The 18,730-nt window shown below is 35.5% G+C and overlaps 1 protein-coding gene across 1 annotated transcript; it reads left to right on the top strand.

Annotated features, from left to right (window-relative positions):
• Nucleotides 1-16,136: 16,136 nt before the first annotated feature.
• LOC141613966 (uncharacterized) lies at nt 16,137-17,993 on the top strand. Its single transcript, XM_074432710.1, has one exon. It carries the CDS (start codon nt 16,137-16,139, stop codon nt 17,991-17,993), a length of 1,857 nt encoding a protein of 618 aa, XP_074288811.1.
• The last annotated feature ends 737 nt before the right edge of the window (nt 17,994-18,730 follow it).

Here is an 18,730-nt window from a genome sequence, read left to right as displayed (position 1 = left end):
AAAAGTTCAATAACTCGAGATTTACTCAACGTCTAAGGTTGATTCTTTTTGGAGGTGAAAGTTAGATCCCTTAGCTTTCAAATGAGCTATCATGGGCCCTGATATTCGTCCTGAGCTAAGAGATATGCCTCTTCCAAAATGCGTCTGATTTCCTAAGATGCTCTCCAAACCCGGTTTTGAACCGTCACCAACAATCGAGGTCCAACTTCAATTCCGTCTAAGAAGTCATGCCTCCAACCGCCCTATTTCACATCTTTGGTGAGTTTAGGATGTTTTTGTGTAGGATCTTTTATCTCCAAGGGTTACCATTCAGAAATTATTTGAAGAACTAAAGCAAAGGTACAAGGGGACCCGGTTTTGAACAATGAGCTAAATGTCGCTATCAATCTTTCCTCTTTTGATCCAACAAAGCTCAAGAGACTTTTTGGGAGCTGAATAGGAGTCATACACGGTTCCACAAGCCTCCAATCAGTCCATATAATCATAAATAAGAAGTTGAGCTACAAACAAGGAAGATTGGACTATTAGTTTACTTTATCATTTCTTTGCTTTATGTCATTTTCAATTTCAGCATTGTAAGAGGCCTAGGCTGCTGTTTTTATGTCCTTTTAGCTGCTCATTTTGTGGCCCTTAGATGTGTAACTTGTAATCAAGGGTCAAGATTGTAAGCCTTGGTCTATATAAACCAAGTTAGACATATGAGAAAATCAGATTGGAGTTAATGAAAATTACGAGTTTTATGAGGTTTCTCAAAACCCTTGATTAGTTCTTTGCTTAGTGCTAGAACAACTCCATTACTTAGTGTTTGGGGTCGTGTATCTTGGTTTGCTTTGTGATCTGACCAAGTGCATAAGGGGATTAGTTCTTGCTTTGTGATCTTGAACAACATCCCGAGTCTTGAGATTGCTTTGTGATCTTCTCAAGTCATATCCCGAGTCTTGTTATTGTTTTGTGTCAAAACAGTCCCAAAGTTTCTGTTTTGTTGCCTTAAGTTATTGTGGGAATTGTTATTTGAATGTTTAGTTCATAAGCATTTAAGTTACAATCTTATTTCCATTGCTTTCTTTCAAAGTTATCAAGCTATTTAGGATCTTATATTCGTCCAAAACAGGTTGTTTCGTGCCTTGCTTTGGTTGAATCGTTTATTAGCTTCTAAATGTGTCCTTATATAGCTTGTTGGTCCTTAAAACAATCCATCTAAGTGTCCAAATCGAGTCCTTTGTTGAGTCTAATTCTGTCCAAGTTAGTTCTTGTTTTCGAGTCTTATATGTCCAAAAATCAAGTCCTAAGAGTTTTACTCCAAATTGGTATCAGAGCTACGGCTCTTGCGTTTTCTTAAACCAAGACGATCTTGGGAAATGGTGGTCCTTGGTGTTCTAGGGTGTGACACCGCAAATCTGTGCGTGGCTTGATTTGTGGGTGTTGGCTTTGGTTCGAGCACTTGTGTGTTGCTCGGGTCGAGTTGGCTAACAAGAGGGTTCGGTCTTTGCTAAGTGCTTGACTAGAATGGGCTCTTGTTGTTTCCCTCTTTAACATCTATACTACATTTTTCTGAAATTGTATTTGTTTTTGAAATCGTCTTTTGTTATACCATGTTCTTAACCGCGAAAGTTTGAGGACAAACTTTTCTCAACAAAGGGAGTTTGAAGCAAATATGGTAGGCCGACATTTTGTGTTAAAACAGCCAGTTTTCTCAAGAGAAATGAAGAGCACAATTGCAAGATTCCATGGACAAAATGACATCATATGGTCCCCTTTTTGTACAAGCAAAAGGCCAAAGCAATTGAAGAAGCAAAAACAACAAAATGGACAGCATTTTGTCACGCCTAAACAGGCTGCCAAGCTTGTTTATTTGGACCCATTTGTTGTGCTTTTTTGTGTAAAATATCTACTTGTACTTTTGTCCATTTATGCTTTCAATTGTAGCCTTTAGATTTACTTTTAGATGGATGGTTTAGATTCATTTTGAGCCTCTATTTAAAGAGCACCTATCCCATGTAAACATTCAGATTTGAAGTTTATGAGAATGAGAATATGAGGTTTTTGAAAACCCTTTCATTAGTTCATTGCTTTGTGCTTGAACAACCTCCATTACTTAGTGTTTGGAGATGAACTCTTTTCATTTGCTTAGTGCTTTGGAAGAGTATTATCCTAGGCTTAAACATGCTTTGTGATCTTGTTTAAGTCATATCTTTCATTTTATGTTTCAAATAAAACCTCCCAAAACAGCCCCCTCCCAAAACCGAGAAAATACTACTCCAAAACAACCCATTTTCGAGTTAATTTTTGTAGTATGGTTGCTGCGTTTTTGGCCTAGAATGGGCTGATTAAGGACCACCCCGCCGTTTTACTCCACGATACATCCCTTATCAAAAACTTTTGTTGAGTTCAATCCAAATTTCGAATAAATGTGTCCATGATCCAAATCCACATTAACTTGGGCACGATGTGGCCGATACATCCCTTATCAACATGAATTCGGTGGATAGACATTTATCACCCACTTCCCCTACGTAACAAGGTTTGTACCCTGGTGGGGCCGAGCGCACTCCCTCGCGAAATAGGTTTTCATGGTTTCTACTATTTGGTAAGGCTATGTCTCAATTAATTGTTTTAGCGAGAGGTCATGTCAATTTATTATCTATCACGTTTTAAGTGAACTAAAGCGGTGAACTACGATAATTCTAATTGACACGGTCGATAAACTCGATAAAAGAAGATGCATGTTTTAGTTATGGCGATTTAGCGATGCATGCGACATAAAATAAAATGCAAGCATAAAAATAAATAAATCCTAGTATGGCCTTTCCTAAAATAGAAAAACTATTTAACTATTACATATTCGGAAACCAACTCTATTGGTCCCTTGAACTTCGGTTGTGGCACGCATCTCGAGGTAACACTGTCTTTATGTATCGCCATCTTGAAGAAATCCGTCTTTGGGAACTCCGAGATGAATATAAATTACATAATAAATTACATAATTTCCTATTATACATTTGTAACTAAAATAAAATAAATCTATTAAATTACAAAACGGTGATACGAGATCACAATAAAATTACAACCGAATCTATATTCCCATACATTTCGGAAAATACCAATTAAAATCTAAGGCCATACTAAGTAAAATTACATAATTCAAAAATTACATAAATTAAAATTATGACAATCATAAAGAAAATGCAGCATTATAATATGTATGAACATGCCCAATTTTATGCTAAATCGCCTTTAATTAGCCAATATCGTATATTACTCGGTTTTTACGGATTTTGTGACACCCTCATTTATCGCGGAAAAATAAACACGTAAATCTAGAATAAAACTGCATGGATATGTTTGTAATAGGTTCATTTGGGTAAAAACCTGTAATTTTTAAAACCTGAACCTGTTATAAAGATATCCAAATTGGAAGGTGTCAAACATACAAGGTCTAACTAGAAGTTTCATAACATAACCATTGCTAAAGTCGCGAATAGCAAATTATACAACCAATGTAAAGAGGGAGACATATGTCCCTAAAATGTATGTGACATAAAAAGTGTTTAAGGGTCACAATAAAATAAAACCAATCTAGGTCCCAAGGTTACTTTGCTCGCTAGCTCGTCCATGTACCCCATATATGCATCACCTACCTGTCATTCGCATTTTATACAAATACGAAAGCCACAGTCAGTGGGGAGTAACTCCGAGTTCTCCCAGCCACGAAATGTCATAATTAATATAACATGTAAACATAAGAATATGAATATGAATAACACATAGCCTTAGCATATAAATGCTAGACAATCGTGCTTATCATGTGAACAACAATATAACGACACATAGTCCTAGCATGTGAATACTAGACCGACTCATACTACACTATCATGTGAATCACATAACATCCAGGAATCCAAACTCTATCAACCATAGCCGGCTTGCATCTCACCTTCTATGATTCATAGAATCATCAAACAAGAAAGGGCAATATATCTAGAGACAGGCATAAGTTCTTAGTACGGTCAATAGTCACTCTGTAACTCGAGTCTATACCACGAGGTAGGGAAGGTAATCGAACCGGTATCTTGGCTCAGAGGTTCTATCAAAACATGTCCAAGACACAACACAACCCTAGCCTAAAATCTGCGCAGACCTAGACATGCGGATACACACCACCGCACCCAAGACTCATGATAAAACCACATGAGTACCCTAAGGAGTCCACCAAAGGGTTGGCTAGTACTTAAGCTGACCACTTACTCTCAAAATAAGTAACGAGGTCATGCCCCAACTTGGATATAAACCCACCAAGTCAGGAACACAGAGGCTATTAAGCAGTGAACATACACTCGTCAAAGACTATAATGACCTATCTATGATGAAGGCCGAAATACTCACCTAGGACCTAGTCCCAGCTAGTCCCAGCTTGAATACTTTAGCCCACACCACACAAGACAAGTAGGATACCCAATTCAGCTGACAATCCAACAATATCTCCATTATCAATAATAATCCAAATTCCAGCTAACCGTTAATTTCATAATTCATGAGAACAAGCTAAAATGGCAAAGAGGCAACAAGACTGAAGTATAAGGCAGCCAATTCATCCAACAACCAACATGTGAAATGATAATTACAAATATCAAGACATAACATAAAATTTCCAATAACAACCAATCTCACCTCAAAGACAAACCCTCGACCCGAGTCCCGCGACGGGTCATCGGTCAAATCGAGGCTGACTGGTTAAAACCTAGTTTGACCAAACTCGTTCGGTCAATCTGGCCCAGCTCAGAGTCTTGGCCTGCTTTGGCCCAAATTACAAATTTTATCGCAATATTATTCTTATGCTATTTCCAATTTCTATCATGTGAAAAACGAAAGTAAAACATTATCAATCACCTAAACACTTATCAAACAACAAACACAACATCAACTACTAATGTGACATTAATTCGTCGAGTAACTCGGAATAGTTACCTTAAGCTAGCAAGGAGACAAGCAATAACTTGAGAAAGCTTCTAAAACCCAAAATTACTCTTCATCTTCAACCACATATGAGCCACCTAAAATAATTATGTGAAAGGACGATATTAACGAATTATCTTTATATAAAATATGAGACGAAAATTAATTTAATTATATTTTAAATAAACCAAACTAGCGTCAAAACAATTTATAGACAGGACCCAAAAGTTATTATGACAACCTCAAACTCGGCCTAACCACCAACTACAATCATGGCCTCAAACTCGTGACTTAGCTAGGCCACTAAGAGTCCGACACGACCACCACCCGACTACCCATAGCCACCCTTCACCCTACTTCATAACCTGACCCAAAAATCAGTCCAAAACAGAACCCAAAAGATGCCTAAGTTCGACCCCAACTCCAGTCCTCAAATGCAAAGTGAAAACCCACGATGACAGCTCTCGTCCCCGCCCAAAAACAGTACCAATCGTCCCCTTAAGACTCCATTCTCGCGCCTAAAAACAGTCCTAGCTGAGCCAACTAAGTCAGCATTTAAAACGGTTTTAGAGCGGAAATCCACAAGTATAAAGCAACTCAAAAACAGACCCTAAAGACTACAAAAATCGCCCAACACGAGTCCAAATTAGTCCAAAACAATCCCTACATGTCAGTATACACCGTCTCAACTATAAAACACACCAATTATCACCCAAAACAATCCATACATGTCAGCATACACCGTCTTAAATATACCACTTACTAGCTAGCATCCCAAATGATCCCTAGAGGTCAGTATACACCGTCTCAACTATCTCCACATATCGATACACCGTCTCAACTATACAACCGACTAATTAACATCCATAAGGATCCCTATATATAATTATACACCGTCTTAATTATAAAACAGAGACTAACCAAAGATTCGAAATAAACATATCTTACAAGTATTATCGAGTAATCCATAATTGTTACCTTTTTCCGATTGAACTAATCATTTATGACTAACAAATCTTCTACAAGACCGTCTATTTTAGTACATACAACCGTCTTATAATAAATATAGCTGAAAATATAAATTGGGTTTGTAAAAATACGTAACGAAAATGAATTTTACTTACAACGGATTGACGGAAACGACGAGAGGAACGCTATGGAACGAAAATCGTCGAAAACGGATGAGAAACGGACGACCGAAAATCGATTTTACGAAAGAAAGAAAAAAAAATGAAACGTGAAAAAGAAGAAAAAGGAAGGGAGAAGAAGAAAGAGACGTAGGAAATGAAAATGAGGCAAAGACACCGCCACCGCTATTTATTATACGTACGTTTCTTCGTCGTTAAGAAACTTCGATAGTTATTAAAACCGTTTCGAGTTAAATTTAACCGGTTTTAGTAAAAGTTTCAGTAATAAAACGGAATCAATAATAAATAAATTTAATTAGTGAAAATAAAATAAACTCAGCTAGTTAACGTAAATAATACAATATCGCTTGAATCGAATTATTAGCGATTTTTACAAAACTAACGGATATTAATAAAAATTGCTAATTTAGTGAAATAAGCTCAAAATAGCTAATTGGACGGTTTTGTTCCCAAAATCCATCTCGGGTTCACTTAAAACAACTTTCATAAGGACTCGTAAAGAAACGGAAATTATTAAATAAATAAACTCGAACTAACTTCAATAAACTCGAACTAACTTTAAATAAACTTATTAATGATTATTAAAATTAACGTATCGAATTATGATGAAATTAATTAATTAGCTAAGCATATATATATAAATCGTTAAATGATGTAATTAAATTCAAAATAGCAATTAAAAGAATTTTATCCAACTTAATAAAATACGGGGTGTTACAATCACCCCATCTTTTAAAAAGTTTCGTCCTCGAAACTTGAAAGTATAAATGAAAGGTTATAAAAATAAAACTGAAATTGGAATCGGTAACCAAAACATTTAAAAGGTCACTTATCGTAAGAATCAAAATTCTTTCAAAAGTTTCAAATAAAATTTTCCGACAGAACCAGATTCTCATCAAAGGAACGGAAGTGCTCTCGTTGCGCATTCAAGAACATCACATTCCAAATCAAAGATAAGGTCAAAAAGCAAATTATTTGTATAAATCGAAAATCAAAATACTTTCAGAAACATTAATGAAAAGTTTTCAAAAGTATAAGTCTCATTCATGGAACGAAATTGCTCTTGTTGTGCACACAAGAACGCTAACCTTCCAAGTCAAAGACAAATTTAAAACCGAAAATCACTCGTCGACAAGAGTAGAACAAGTTATTAAACGTTTCTAATAACGAGTTCTAACATCCGATCAACGTTAAAATCAAAAGAAAAGGTAATCTACTCAAATTTTCTTTTGCAAAAAGCCAAAATAGAAATAAAGGTTTCACTTTTAAACCCAATTGGGGGTCAAATCCCTGAAAGTGTAACATTAAACTTTGACAAAGAAGTCATAAATAGATCAAAGTTAACAGAAATTGGACAAAACTTAACGAAATCTCGGGTCTAGTAATTAAAATTACGATAAATGAGTTTATATTCAAGGAAGGAATAGGGAACTAAATCAAATTTTCATTTTCAGATCTTTAAAAATAGGTTAGGTTTGCAGAAGTGACATAAACTTTTAAGAATGAATCGAAACTGGTAGCTTGAAAGTTTAGAAGTTGTACAAACAGGAAAGTAACTTAGATAGCATAGAAACAAAGGACAAGTTAGGAGATACAAGAGTGACTCACAAGGAGAAAGAAAAGAGGATTTAGAAGAAGGGATAAGCATTAAGAAGTAAAGAACAGGGCAAGGTACACAAAGAATGAGAAACATCTTCGAGGAAGTAGAAACATTCTTCAAAGTTGAACAAATCTTCAATTTCTGGCAATAGGCACTAAATCTTGATCTTCTTAAAATATAAGTGTCCTTTCAATGGAACGGAGATACTCTTGGCGATCACTCAAGAACATCAATATTCCAATTCAAAGACATAAAAATACATTTTTACACCAACAAATGATAAAACTAATTATCAGACGTCTCCAATAACAAGCTTTAACACTAATTGACGTTAAAACCAGTGAAAAACATTAAAATATTTTCAAAACCTTTAGTTCAAAAAAATTTTTTTATAATAAGGGTAATAACTCCATTAGCTATAGATAAGCTCACGGTCATTGATCCAAGAACGCAACAATTATTAAATGACAATCAAAGAAACAGTTAGTACCTAACAAAGAGCAAACACAAAGAGACTACAACATAAGGTCCTAAGTCTACCCATCTTACCCATCTCTCAAGTTTATTATTTTAAGGTCAAGTTATTTATATTGGGGTGCACAAACGTGCGTCGGGAGCAAATATGCTCTGATACCAACTGTGACACCCTCATTTATCGCGGAAAAATAAACACGTAAATCTAGAATAAAACTGCATGGATATGTTTGTAATAGGTTCATTTGGGTAAAAACCTGTAATTTTTAAAACCTGAACCTGTTATAAAGATATCCAAATTGGAAGGTGTCAAACATACAAGGTCTAACTAGAAGTTTCATAACATAACCATCGCTAAAGTCGCGAATAGCAAATTATACAACCAATGTAAAGAGGGAGACATATGTCCCTAAAATGTATGTGACATAAAAAGTGTTTAAGGGTCACAATAAAATAAAACCAATCTAGGTCCCAAGGTTACTTTGCTCGCTAGCTCGTCCATGTACCCCATATATGCATCACCTACCTGTCATTCGCATTTTATACAAATACGAAAGCCACAGTCAGTGGGGAGTAACTCCGAGTTCTCCCAGCCACGAAATGTCATAATTAATATAACATGTAAACATAAGAATATGAATATGAATAACACATAGCCTTAGCATATAAATGCTAGACAATCGTGCTTATCATGTGAACAACAATATAACGACACATAGTCCTAGCATGTGAATACTAGACCGACTCATACTACACTATCATGTGAATCACATAACATCCAGGAATCCAAACTCTATCAACCATAGCCGGCTTGCATCTCACCTTCTATGATTCATAGAATCATCAAACAAGAAAGGGCAATATATCTAGAGACAGGCATAAGTTCTTAGTACGGTCAATAGTCACTCAGAATCGAGTCTATACCACGAGGTAGGGAAGGTAATCGAACCGGTATCTTGGCTCAGAGGTTCTATCAAAACATGGCCAAGACACAACACAACCCTAGCCTAAAATCTGTGCAGACCTAGACATGCGGATACACACCACCGCACCCAAGACTCATGATAAAACCACATGAGTACCCTAAGGAGTCCACCAAAGGGTTGGCTAGTACTTAAGCTGACCACTTACTCTCAAAATAAGTAACGAGGTCATGCCCCAACTTGGATATAAACCCACCAAGTCGGAACACAGAGGCTATTAAGCGGTGAACATACACTCGTCAAAGACTATAATGACCTATCTATGATGAAGGCCGAAATACTCACCTAGGACCTAGTCCCACTAGTCCCACTTGAATACTTTAGCCCACACCACACAAGACAAGTAGGATACCCAATTCAGCTGACAATCCAACAATATCTCCAATATCAATAATAATCCAAATTCCAGCTAACCGTTAATTTCATAATTCATGAGAACAAGCTAAAATGGCAAAGAGGCAACAAGAAGACTCAAGTATAAAGCAACCAATTCATCCAACAACCAACATGTGAAATGATAATTACAAATATCAAGACATAACATAAAATTTCCAATAACAACCAATCTCACCTCAAAGACAAACCCTCGACCCGAGTCCCGCGACGGGTCATCGGTCAAAATCGAGGTGATCGGTTAAAACCTAGTTTGACCAAACTCGTTCGGTCAATCTGCCCACTCGTAGTCTTGGCTCGCTTTGGCCCAAATTACAAATTTTATCGCAATATTATTCTTATGCTATTTCCAATTTCTATCATGTGAAAAACGAAAGTAAAACATTATCAATCACCTAAACACTTATCAAACAACAAACACAACATCAACTACTAATGTGACATTAATTCGTCGAGTAACTCGGAATAGTTACCTTAAGCTAGCAAGGAGACAAGCAATAACTTGAGAAAGCTTCTAAAACCCAAAATTACTCTTCATCTTCAACCACATATGAGCCACCTAAAATAATTATGTGAAAGGACGATATTAACGAATTATCTTTATATAAAATATGAGACGAAAATTAATTTAATTGTATTTTAAATAAACCAAACTAGCGTCAAAACAATTTATAGACAGGACCCAAAAGTTATTATGACAACCTCAAACTCGGCTTAACCACCAACTACAATCATGGCCTCAAACTCGTGACTTAGCTAGGCCACTAAGAGTCCGACACGACCACCACCCGACTACCCATAGCCACCCTTCACCCTACTTCATAACCTGACCCAAAAATCAGTCCAAAACAGAACCCAAAAGATGCCTAAGTTCGACCCCAACTCCAGTCCTCAAATGCAAAGTGAAAACCCACGATGACAGCTCTCGTCCCTGCCCAAAACAGAGTACCAATCGTCCCCTTAAGACTCCATTCTCGCGCCTAAAAACAGTCCTAGCTGAGCCAACTAAGTCAGCATTTAAAACGGTTTTAGAGCGGAAATCCACAAGTATAAAGCAACTCAAAAACAGACCCTAAAGACTACAAAAATCGCCCAACACACGAGTCCAAATTAGTCCAAAACAATCCCTACATGTCAGGATACACCGTCTCAACTATAAAACACACCAATTATCACCCAAAACAATCCATACATGTCAAAGATACACCGTCTTAAATATACCACTTACTAGCTAGCATCCCAAATGATCCCTAGAGGTCAGTATACACCGTCTCAACTATCTCCACATATCAGTATACACCGTCTCAACTATACAACTGACTAATTAACATCCATAAGGATCCCTATATATAATTATACACCGTCTTAATTATAAAACAGACTAACCAGCATTCGAAATAAACATATCTTACAAGTATTATCGAGTAATCCATAATTGTTACCTTTTTCCGATTGAACTAATCATTTATGACTAACAAATCTTCTACAAGACCGTCTATTTTAGTACATACAACCGTCTTATAATAAATATAGCTGAAAATATAAATTGGGTTTGTAAAAATACGTAACGAAAATGAATTTTACTTACAACGGATTGACGGAAACGACGAGAGGAACGCTATGGAACGAAAATCGTCGAAAACGGATGAGAAACGGACGACCGAAAATCGATTTTACGAAAGAAAGAAAAAAAAATGAAACGTGAAAAAGAAGAAAAAGGAAGGGAGAAGAAGAAAGAGACGTAGGAAATGAAAATGAGGCAAAGAACCTGCCTGCTATTTATTATACGTACGTTTCTTCGTCGTTAAGAAACTTCGATAGTTATTAAAACCGTTTCGAGTTAAATTTAACCGGTTTTAGTAAAAGTTTCAGTAATAAAACGGAATCAATAATAAATAAATTTAATTAGTGAAAATAAAATAAACTCAGCTAGTTAACGTAAATAATACAATATCAGCTTGAATCGGAATTATTAGCGATTTTTACAAAACTAACGGATATTAATAAAAATTGCTAATTTAGTGAAATAAGCTCAAAATAGCTAATTGGACGGTTTTGTTCCCAAAATCCATCTCGGGTTCACTTAAAACAACTTTCATAAGGACTCGTAAAGAAACGGAAATTATTAAATAAATAAACTCGAACTAACTTCAATAAACTCGAACTAACTTTAAATAAACTTATTAATGATTATTAAAATTAACGTATCGAATTATGATGAAATTAATTAATTAGCTAAGCATATATATATAAATCGTTAAATGATGTAATTAAATTCAAAATAGCAATTAAAAGAATTTTATCCAACTTAATAAAATACGGGGTGTTACAATCACCCCATCTTTTAAAAAGTTTCGTCCTCGAAACTTGAAAGTATAAATGAAAGGTTATAAAAATAAAACTGAAATTGGAATCGGTAACCAAAACATTTAAAAGGTCACTTATCGTAAGAATCAAAATTCTTTCAAAAGTTTCAAATAAAATTTTCCGACGAACTGATTCTCATCAAAGGAACGGAAGTGCTCTCGTTGCGCATTCAAGAACATCACATTCCAAATCAAAGATAAGGTCAAAAAGCAAATTATTTGTATAAATCGAAAATCAAAATACTTTCAGAAACATTAATGAAAAGTTTTCAAAAGTATAAGTCTCATTCATGGAACGAAATTGCTCTTGTTGTGCACACAAGAACGCTAACCTTCCAAGTCAAAGACAAATTTAAAACCGAAAATCACTTGTCGACAAGAGTAGAACAAGTTATTAAACGTTTCTAATAACGAGTTCTAACATCCGATCAACGTTAAAATCAAAAGAAAAGGTAATCTACTCAAATTTTCTTTTGCAAAAAGCCAAAATAGAAATAAAGGTTTCACTTTTAAACCCAATTGGGGGTCAAATCCCTGAAAGTGTAACATTAAACTTTGACAAAGAAGTCATAAATAGATCAAAGTTAACAGAAATTGGACAAAACTTAACGAAATCTCGGGTCTAGTAATTAAAATTACGATAAATGAGTTTATATTCAAGGAAGGAATAGGGAACTAAATCAAATTTTCATTTTCAGATCTTTAAAAATAGGTTAGGTTTGCAGAAGTGACATAAACTTTTAAGAATGAATCGAAACTGGTAGCTTGAAAGTTTAGAAGTTGTACAAACAGGAAAGTAACTTAGATAGCATAGAAACAAAGGACAAGTTAGGAGATACAAGAGTGACTCACAAGGAGAAAGAAAAGAGGATTTAGAAGAAGGGATAAGCATTAAGAAGTAAAGAACAGGGCAAGGTACACAAAGAATGAGAAACATCTTCGAGGAAGTAGAAACATTCTTCAAAGTTGAACAAATCTTCAATTTCTGGCAATAGGCACTAAATCTTGATCTTCTTAAAATATAAGTGTCCTTTCAATGGAACGGAGATACTCTTGGCGATCACTCAAGAACATCAATATTCCAATTCAAAGACATAAAAATACATTTTTACACCAACAAATGATAAAACTAATTATCAGACGTCTCCAATAACAAGCTTTAACACTAATTGACGTTAAAACCAGAGAAAAACATTAAAATATTTTCAAAACCTTTAGTTCAAAAAAATTTTTTTATAATAAGGGTAATAACTCCATTAGCTATAGATAAGCTCACGGTCATTGATCCAAGAACGCAACAATTATTAAATGACAATCAAAAAACAAAGTTAGTACCTAACAAAGAGCAAACACAAAGAGACTACAACATAAGGTCCTAAGTCTACCCATCTTACCCATCTCTCAAGTTTATTATTTTAAGGTCAAGTTATTTATATTGGGGTGCACAACGCGTGCGTCGGGAGCAAATATGCTCTGATACCAACTGTGACACCCTCATTTATCGCGGAAAAATAAACACGTAAATCTAGAATAAAACTGCATGGATATGTTTGTAATAGGTTCATTTGGGTAAAAACCTGTAATTTTTAAAACCTGAACCTGTTATAAAGATATCCAAATTGGAAGGTGTCTTCGTCGTTAAGAAACTTCGATAGTTATTAAAACCGTTTCGAGTTAAATTTAACCGGTTTTAGTAAAAGTTTCAGTAATAAAACGGAATCAATAATAAATAAATTTAATGAGTGAAAATAAAATAAACTCAGCTAGTTAACGTAAATAATATAATATCAGCTTGAATCGGAATTATTAGCGATTTTTACAAAACTAACGGATATTAATAAAAATTGCTAATTTAGTGAAATAAGCTCAAAATAGCTAATTGGACGGTTTTGTTCCCAAAATCCATCTCGGGTTCACTTAAAACAACTTTCATAAGGACTCGTAAAGAAACGGAAATTATTAAATAAATAAACTCGAACTAACTTCAATAAACTCGAACTAACTTTAAATAAACTTATTAATGATTATTAAAATTAACGTATCGAATTATGATGAAATTAATTAATTAGCTAAGCATATATATATAAATCGTTAAATGATGTAATTAAATTCAAAATAGCAATTAAAAGAATTTTATCCAACTTAATAAAATACGGGGTGTTACAGATTTGCGTGATTTCAACATTTTACAATCACAAAAATTACATAAATTCATATTTATGCATAAGTTAATTACCCTAACCTCTTAGGACTCAAAATTTAGTCTTCACTAATAATTTGACCATAATTAACTCATATTTATAAAATTGTTCATTAATGGACTAAAAATTACAAAAATAAGCTATAAACTTCAAATAAATCACAAAATTTCAAATAAATTCAAAACTTGAAATTTAAACTCATGAACATTCTGGAAAAATACCATGACACTCATAATGTTCAAAAACTTAGGTTAAAAATTTCGAAATTTTTTCCGGAAAAACAATGTTGCGGTTTATCGGTTTTAACTAAAATAATCATAAAAACATGGAAAAATTATATTCATTAACTTTTCAATTTTAGATCTGAAAAAGATAATAAAATGCAACATACAACGTTTTTCCTTAGTCATAGATTATGTTTTATTAATTTTTCATTAATAATGTCACTATTTATGCTATTTTTCTTCAAAAATCCATAAATCATGCAAAAAGACTTCACTATAGCCCATTATTTTATACACATCTTGTAAAATTGCATGTGACAACATACTAAATTTCTATGACCAGATTCGAAATTTATCTCATATTAACCTATTTTTCACCTAAATCCAAATTTAATAATGAAAAATCCATTTTTCGAGCATAACAAGTCCAAAAATTATGAAAATTTACAGGTTATCTCAAAATAATATATGTGACAACATATCCAAAAATCACTGGAAAATTCGAAGTATAGCTAATTTTAGACCGAAAATGACATTTTTACTCATAAAATCACATTTAAATGCCATTATTGTATAATATGAACAATAAAAATCCGTAAATTTAACCAAAATATCCTAAAACATTTTAGGACCAGAAATTTTAACATGCATGAATTAATTTCGTGATATATCATAATAACACAAATTTTACAAGTTTTATATGTTAATCTTTATAACTCGGAAAAACTTTTAACCGATTTGCATGCAAACAACCATGGCCCTTGATACCGATTGAAGGAAAAGTAGATCTATATACTCAACATATTCATATATGTTTTAATTTAATTGTCATAAAATTAAATGGTGGATCTTATGCATGCAAACTAATAAACGATATAAATAAGAAATCATCATCTTACATTGTGATTTTTGGATTTATGGGCACAAGTGAGTTCACCTACTCACTTGTTCTTGAGCTTTCCTTTTATGGATGAACAAGATTCAAGTATAGAATTTGATGCGAACCAAGCTAATGACCAAGCTAATGTCTCGGAGTTAGTTGATGGGCTGGACGAGTTGGTTATGAACACTCAAGGGGAAGGTCTGATGTTGGTCCGTAATTTTCAGCCTTTAAGCTACAATTATCCTTCTTTTATTAATTTGCTAAAGTGTGGAATATAAGAGCTGATGGGGGATGGCACGCAATCCAAGGAGGACGGACCAATTTCACGTTTTTAGCTTTACATTTCAGATTATGTTTTACAAATAAAATGTTAGCTTAATTAGTGGTTTGTCTAAGTTCAATGAACTAGGAGTTTAATGATTGTATTTAAGTGAAGAGTGAATGAGCAACTCTTCACTTTGCTAGCTCTTGCACGGCTCATTTGGAGGGCTATATAATGCCTTCATTTGCTTGAATAAAACATCTAAGAATTTTCAGAAAACTTGTGTTTACAAAATCGTTTCTTGCGTAGAAACAAAACTGGTTTTAGTTAGAACGCGATTCTAATTAAAATTCTCGAGTTGTTGATCAATAGGTCTTGGTCTCACTCACTTTGATCAAGTAATAGGTCTTACTTGTTCAAAACACTATCCCTTATAAACAAAATCCAGAACTGGTCGTACCTAGTACGTTCGGTTCGCCAAAAACAGTCCGCTAATTTTTATTCTTTTGTTCTCAAAAATCGTTCCATATCAGGTCTGCGCGTACCTAGTACGAACAGTCCTCTGCACTGTCCAAATCGCTCTAAAATCCGCTACTCAATTCGTATCATTTGTGGTATCAGAGCTTCGGCTCTTGATCCTTATTTATCGATGGATTTTGATAATCCTAACTTTTTGCAGCAACTCCGTGAGGCCTTGAAAAACGTGCAAGAAAGGGATGATAGGTGGCAACCAAGGCGTTTTGAAAGGGTGGCTGAACCATTCAAGGTGAACGAACTACCTGAGTTCGTTGGAGGGGCTGATCCCGAGGCCTATTTGGAGTGGGAACGGAAGATAGATCGTATGTTTGATTTCAAGGAATTGGATGATGAGAAAAGATGCAAATATGCAATTCTGAAATTAAGCAAGGGAGCATCTCTTTGGTTTGAAGGGTTGAAGGCCAAGAGGGTGCGCGCGGGGAAAGAAAAGATTGATTCTTGGGAGTCTCTGAAACGTAAACTTCGTAAAAGGTATGTGCCAACGACCCATAGGTTAGCTACATATCGTAAGATTGCTGATTTGAGACAAGGAAAATTAAGTGTTAGTGAATATATTGATGAATTTGAAAACTTATGTTTGATGGGAGAATTAGAGGAAGTAGAAGAACAGAAAATGTCGAGATTTTTGCGTGGATTGAATTATAATATTGCTAGTTCCGTTGAGTTATACCCATATTCTGATTTTGATACTCTTTGTGGTCTTTGTTTGAAAGTGGAGTCACAAGGGAAGTCTAAATATGGGGGAGGGTCGAGTTCAGATTCGGGAAAGAGCAAATCGTGGACCAAAACTGAAACAAACCCCAAAACCGAAACACCTAGTAGCTCATTTGTGAGTCCTAGCAAAGCCACGACATCTTCAAATGCTACCCCTAGGACCACGGCCAAAGAAACTAATCTGTCCAAAGTCCGTTGTTTCAAATGTCAAGGTTTCGGTCATTACCAAAGTACGTGTCCAAACAAAAGAGTCGTGACCTTGAGAGAGGCGGTAGAGTGTAGGGACGAGTTGTTGGCCGAGGAAGAACAGTTGGGTGAACTGTTTAATTTCAATGAAGGTGAGGAAGAGGACGAGTTAGTAGAGGACTATGAGGCACCAATTTACGACACTAATCTGGTTTTGCGAACCTTGCAAGTAAAGACTTTACCTACTGATTCGGAACAAAGGAATCAATTGTTTCATACCAAGTGTCGGGTAAATGATAAGTGGTGTAGTCTAATTATCGATGGGGGTAGTTGTACCAACGCGGCCTCCACTGAAATGGTGTCAAAATTGGGTCTTGTGACTACTAAACATCCACACCCATATGCATTACATTGGCTAGATGATGGTAGTAGCGTTAAGGTGACAAAACAGGCCCGGGTTGGTTTGGTTATGGGTTCCTATGTCGATGAGGTGTTGTGTGACGTTATTCCCATGGATGCTTGTCATATTTTGTTGGGTCGACCATGGCAATATGACCGGGATGTATTGCATAGAGGGAGGAGTAATGAGTATGAGTTGAAGGACAAGGGGAAACGGATTGTGCTTAAACCAATGTCACCACAAGCTGTCCGTGCTTTGGGTTCAAAACCGAAAGCAAAAGCCCATGCTGCTATGTTGATTGGAGAGCGGGATGTGGAGCGTGCCATTGATGATGTAGAACAAGTTTATTTGCTTGTTGCTACAGAAAATTCGAATGCTAATGTTGTTTTGCAGGAACATAACCCAATTGACGATTTGCTTGAAGAGTTTGGGGATGTGTTTCCCGATGAATTACCCGCTGGTTTGCCTCCTCTTCGAGGCATTGAACATCAAATTGATCTTATTCCGGGCTCAACTCTTCCAAACAAGGCTGCTTATCGATGTAATCCGGAAGAAACAAAAGAACTCCAAAGGCAAATTGATGAATTAATGGAGAGGGGCTATGTGCGTGAGAGTATGAGTCCTTGTGCTGTTCCGGTGTTGCTCGTACCAAAGAAGGATGGTTCATAGCGTATGTGTGTTGATAGTCGGGCTGTAAACAACATAACCATCAAATATCGCTTCCCAATACCGAGACTTGATGATATGCTTGACGAGCTTCATGGTTCGGTTATCTTCTCAAAAATCGACCTTAGAAGGGTTACCATCAGATTCGGATGCGTGAGGGTGATGAATGGAAGACGGCTTTTAAAACGAAGCATGGATTGTATGAATGGACCGTCATGCCATTCGGTCTTACCAATGCTCCAAGTACCTTCATGAGATTGATGAATGAGGTACTTAAATCCTTTTTGGGCAGATTTGTTGTAGTTTATCTTGACGATATTTTGGTGTATAGCAGGAGTATTGATGAGCATTTTGAACATTTGAGGTAAGTGTTTGAAACCTTGCGAAATCAGAAACTTTATGGGAAGCGACAGAAGTGCTCTTTTCTTGTGGAGAGCGTGGTGTTCTTGGGATACGTGGTGTCCAAGGATGGTGTCTCGGTTGATCAATCAAAAATCGAAGCAATCCAATCATGGCCGGAGCCTAAAACAGTTAGTGAGGTACGATCTTTTCATGGGCTTGCTTCTTTTTATCGACGGTTCATTCGTAATTTTAGCACCATAACCAGCCCTATTACGGAGTGTTTGAAGAAGGGCGGGTTTGAATGGGGTGTGGCTGCTAAACAAGCTTTTGAATTGATTAAGGAACGGTTGTGTACCGCTCCTATCTTGGCGTTACCTGATTTTTCTCAACCATTCGAA

The sequence above is a fragment of the Silene latifolia genome, chromosome 11, assembly GCF_048544455.1.
Source record: "Silene latifolia isolate original U9 population chromosome 11, ASM4854445v1, whole genome shotgun sequence".
Taxonomy (NCBI): Eukaryota; Viridiplantae; Streptophyta; class Magnoliopsida; order Caryophyllales; family Caryophyllaceae; genus Silene; species Silene latifolia.
This window is presented reverse-complemented; position numbering and strand designations above follow the sequence as displayed.